At 37.3% G+C, this 3,880-nt stretch overlaps 1 protein-coding gene across 1 annotated transcript; it reads left to right on the forward strand.

Annotated features, from left to right (window-relative positions):
• The first annotated feature begins 1,150 nt into the window (after nucleotides 1-1,150).
• On the forward strand, nucleotides 1,151-3,348 carry LOC145952050 (uncharacterized). Its single transcript, XM_083064269.1, has 3 exons — nucleotides 1,151-1,189; nucleotides 1,503-1,922; nucleotides 1,995-3,348. The coding sequence occupies exons 1-3, from the start codon at nucleotides 1,151-1,153 to the stop codon at nucleotides 2,124-2,126; spliced, it is 591 nt and encodes a 196-aa protein (XP_082920395.1). The 3' UTR covers nucleotides 2,127-3,348.
• Nucleotides 3,349-3,880: the final 532 nt, after the last annotated feature.

The raw sequence follows: 3,880 nt of genomic DNA on the forward strand, positions 1-3,880 counted from the left end.
CCACGTAATTTTTTTGCAGAACGGGCCGTTCTCCTAGCAGAACGGGTCGTTCTGCTTAAATTGTTGGCTTTGTAAATTGTTGATCTGGAACGACCCGTTTTGATTTCAGTACGGGCTGTTCCAGATGCATTAAATATTGACTTTTTTAGGATTGACCTTTAGTTTACCATCGTATTAGTAAAAATATTTATGGATTTTATCCGAAATTATTATCGATTTTTTAGGTTTGTAGTTTAGGTTAGAAAAATTATGAATAACTGAGTCAACAGTTAATTTGTCTATTCAGTTAATTCATTGTTTTAATAATAATGAGAGTTTAATTTTTTCAGGATTATGGAGGATTCTGGGTCTGGCAGTGGAAGGAGGGAAGGTAGATCTGTCACCCGATTGTCTGGGTTGACAGTTGGGCGCATTGCCAAGGAGAGGACACCGGTTGAGGTGGATCCTCGTTCTGGCAAGGCATCAGGCCCAAATGCTGCCAAGTTTAAGAGCTATTTGGGAGTCCTAGCTCAACGACATATTTCTATTATCATTTCATCATGGGATGACATTCAGGAGGTTGACAAGAACCTCATGTGGCAGGATATTCAGGTATATACTTTCACATCCCTTGAATATTATTTAACTTAAATACATTATTTATTAATTGTTGTTATTTTCGTAGCAAAATTTTGACATTCCCAATACTGAGGTCATGAGGAGGAAGATGTTATCTGCCCTGGCCACCAGGTGGAGAGACTTCAAGACTTTCTTGACACGGGAGTATGTATTTGGAGAGCGACAAAATGAGACTCCCTGTCTAAAGTACCAGATCACTGATGAGGAGTGGATGCAATTTCGTGCCACTCAATTGGACCCTTCGTGGCAGGTTAGTTATTGATAACTCTTACATTGACACAAATACTTAAGGTATATTTTAATTAATCTCATTTTCTTTTTTGTATTATTGCAGGCTAAAAGAATAGCTGCCCAAGAACGACAGGCCAAGAATGATGCACCCCATCTATTGTCAAGAGGGGGATATGAAAGAAAAAAAAAGGAAATGAAGAAGACTAGGGCAGAGGCAGCAGGGGTTGAGTCTGCTGACCGTGTGGAGTCACCTCCCCGCCATGAGATGTGGATAGCAGCCCGGACAAAATCAGATGGGCAAATGACTTCTGAGTCTACAAGGGTCGTTGCGGATAAAATAGTACGTAAAAATATACAAACTAAGACTCTTCATTTCAACTCATTTAATTCATAAGTGTAGTTTAGGGTATACTTATTGTTAATATGTTGTGAAGGGTTTAGTTGAGCAAAGCACCCAGGGCTCATTTGTTTCCGATGGTCGGAATGATATCCTCACAACGGCCATAAGAAGGCCAGAGCACGGAGGCCGTGTGCGTGGTGTTGGTGGTTCTTGGAGCCACCGAGATTTCTTTGGTGCCCGATCATCGAGGAGCAGTGTTGACTCTTGCAGTCAAGAGGTTATGCAGAGAATGGAGCAGAGATTGGAAAGTTAGTTTGAAGAGAGATTGAAGAATATTCAAAAAGAGTTTGAACAGAAGTTTGAACTTTTGGCTCGTTCTCAGCAACAGACTGCAGTTTCTCATGATGGTGTTCGAGTCAGCACTAAAGGGAGTTGTGCTGCTCCAAATCCCTCACCGGATCAGACTCACACTGATGTACCAAACCAGTGTGAGTTATATGTTGAGGATGACCCCCCACGGTTAGTGGCTATTGGCCGAGTATTTGAGGGTGGCTCAACCATCCATGGTGTCCCTCTACAGCCAGACTGGACACGGGTTGTGGTTGACCAAGTTCAAGATGTTGCTGCTCCAGTGCCTTTGCCCAATACAGAGGTTCAACTAGTGGGGCAGGCAACCGACACATTCTTAGCTTGGCCAAAACGTTTGGTCATGCCGCTTTCAGCACGGGCAAAGGTAATTATATTATTGCTCTTTTATATTCTTATAATTCTATTATTGTTTAACTAATTTTCATTATTTCTTTAGGATTTTATCAATCGTGGTAAGGAGGTCATCAGAGAACCTCATGTTGATGATGCTCATATCGCAGAAGCTGAGGGTGATCCCATATCTAAGCTTCTAATCATATTACCACGATTAAAGAAGAAGCCAATTTAATTGAAGTGGGACATTAGAGTTTTTGGAGTTGATAGCTCTGATGTTCCACTATACATATCTCTGCCTGATGCATTAGAGATTGTTGGGGGAAACTCCATGTTAAATATATCTATCATACAGCTGTGGGCCATGTAAGTCATATTTTCTTTTATGAGTCTAAATTTACAATAATTACATTTAACTTATAATAATTATTTGTGTTAGGTACATGGACAAATTGAGTGTGGAGCAAGCACAAGCAGAAGTATATGGATTTATTGAGCCTCAATCAATCCAAAAATCAGGAAACACTCAGGTCCAGATCTAGGAATATATGCAAACATGGATGAGTGACTCAAGAAGAGATATATACATGGCTCCATACATTGACGGGTTAGTTTTTTAATTGGTTTTTTAATCATGGTAATTTTATAACTAATTTGTTTGTCATACAATGTAGGTCCCATTGGCAGTTAATGGTAATCATTCCTAAGAAATACACCGTGGTGTGGTTTTGTTCACTACATCGAAAACCAAGCCATGAAATTAAATGCCAATTACAAGGGTAACTAAATTTTTTCATTATGTTTTAAAACTGTAATTATATATATTGGCTAACATTTGTTTTTATTTCAATTAATTAGAATCGTGTCTGGAGCTAATATTTTAAGTGGAAGAGCCAGATCATCAAAGTCATTGCATTTCATATACCCTAAGGTTAGCAAATTAATTCATACAGTCAATAATATTTAAATTTATTGACTTTGGAAATAATAGTTATTTGTTTCTCATTTTAGTGTAATAAGCAACAAGACTCGTTTGAATGTGGCTATTAAATCATGTATTGGATGAGAGCCATAGTTTCTGCGGGTATTATTGATTCTTGGGCACAGGTAATTCATATCAAAATTTATTTTATATTTACCTTTAGGATAATTAACATTGCATATTAATGACACTTAAATTAATGTTTCAGGTCTTTCAAGATCCATCTCCATTGCCCGAAGATGAGTTGCTCAAGATAAGAGAACAATGGGCAACTTTTTTTCTAAGTTTAGTTAGTTAGATATTATGTTTATAGTTTGATAGTTAGTTAGTTTAGTTAGTTAGATAGCATTGACAAACATATGTTTTATAGCTTTTTTAGGATAATAGGATTTACATTGTCATAATTTATGTTTTTTAAGATTTATATATTATTTTCTTTTTGTCATTCAATTTTGAAATATAATTTGAATTTCTATTCTGGACTGCCTGGTTTAGATTTGGTATTTTGGACTATATTTATATGCAGGTGTCAGGTATATCAAAAATTTATAAACGTTTTAAAAAAAAAACTCCCACAATTTATGTCCGACATGGCCTTGTCTGACGTAAATTTACGTCGGGCCTTGCAATGGCCGACGTAAATTTACGTCGGGCGAGGCCATGTCCGACGTAAATTTGTGGCATGTTTTTTGTCCCTTTTTACGTCGGTCTGGGAGAATCTCCGACGTAAATTTACGTCATCTTTCAGAGGCGACGTAAATTTACGTCTCCTGTATTAACGTCGGAATCTTTTTCGACGTAAAAGGCTCAAAATAGGAGACGTAAAAGACCCTTTGTGTACTAGTGTGACCATGTACACTAGAATGATCACTCATCTTTGATCAAGAAAAGCTTTTCACAAATTTGTTTTCTAAAGGTTGGTAAAAAGGTTTTCACAAAGAATGAGTGAGAAAAAGGTTTTCACAAAAAGGTTTTCAAGATGCAAGATTGGTATGAAAAGCCCTAAG

This window comes from Cajanus cajan, chromosome 9 (assembly GCF_000230855.2).
Source record: "Cajanus cajan strain Asha chromosome 9, NIPB_CcT2T_4, whole genome shotgun sequence".
NCBI classification, from domain to species: Eukaryota; Viridiplantae; Streptophyta; class Magnoliopsida; order Fabales; family Fabaceae; genus Cajanus; species Cajanus cajan.

Coding starts and splice junctions, on each gene's coding strand:
- LOC145952050 (XM_083064269.1), top strand. CDS start 1,151: ATGACTTCTGAGTCTACAAGGGTCGTTGCGGATAAAATA. Junction 1,190..1,502: donor GGGTCGTTGCGGATAAAATA/GTACGTAAAAAT, acceptor TTGGAAAGTTAG/TTTGAAGAGAGATTGAAGAA. Junction 1,923..1,994: donor CGCTTTCAGCACGGGCAAAG/GTAATTATATTA, acceptor TTATTTCTTTAG/GATTTTATCAATCGTGGTAA.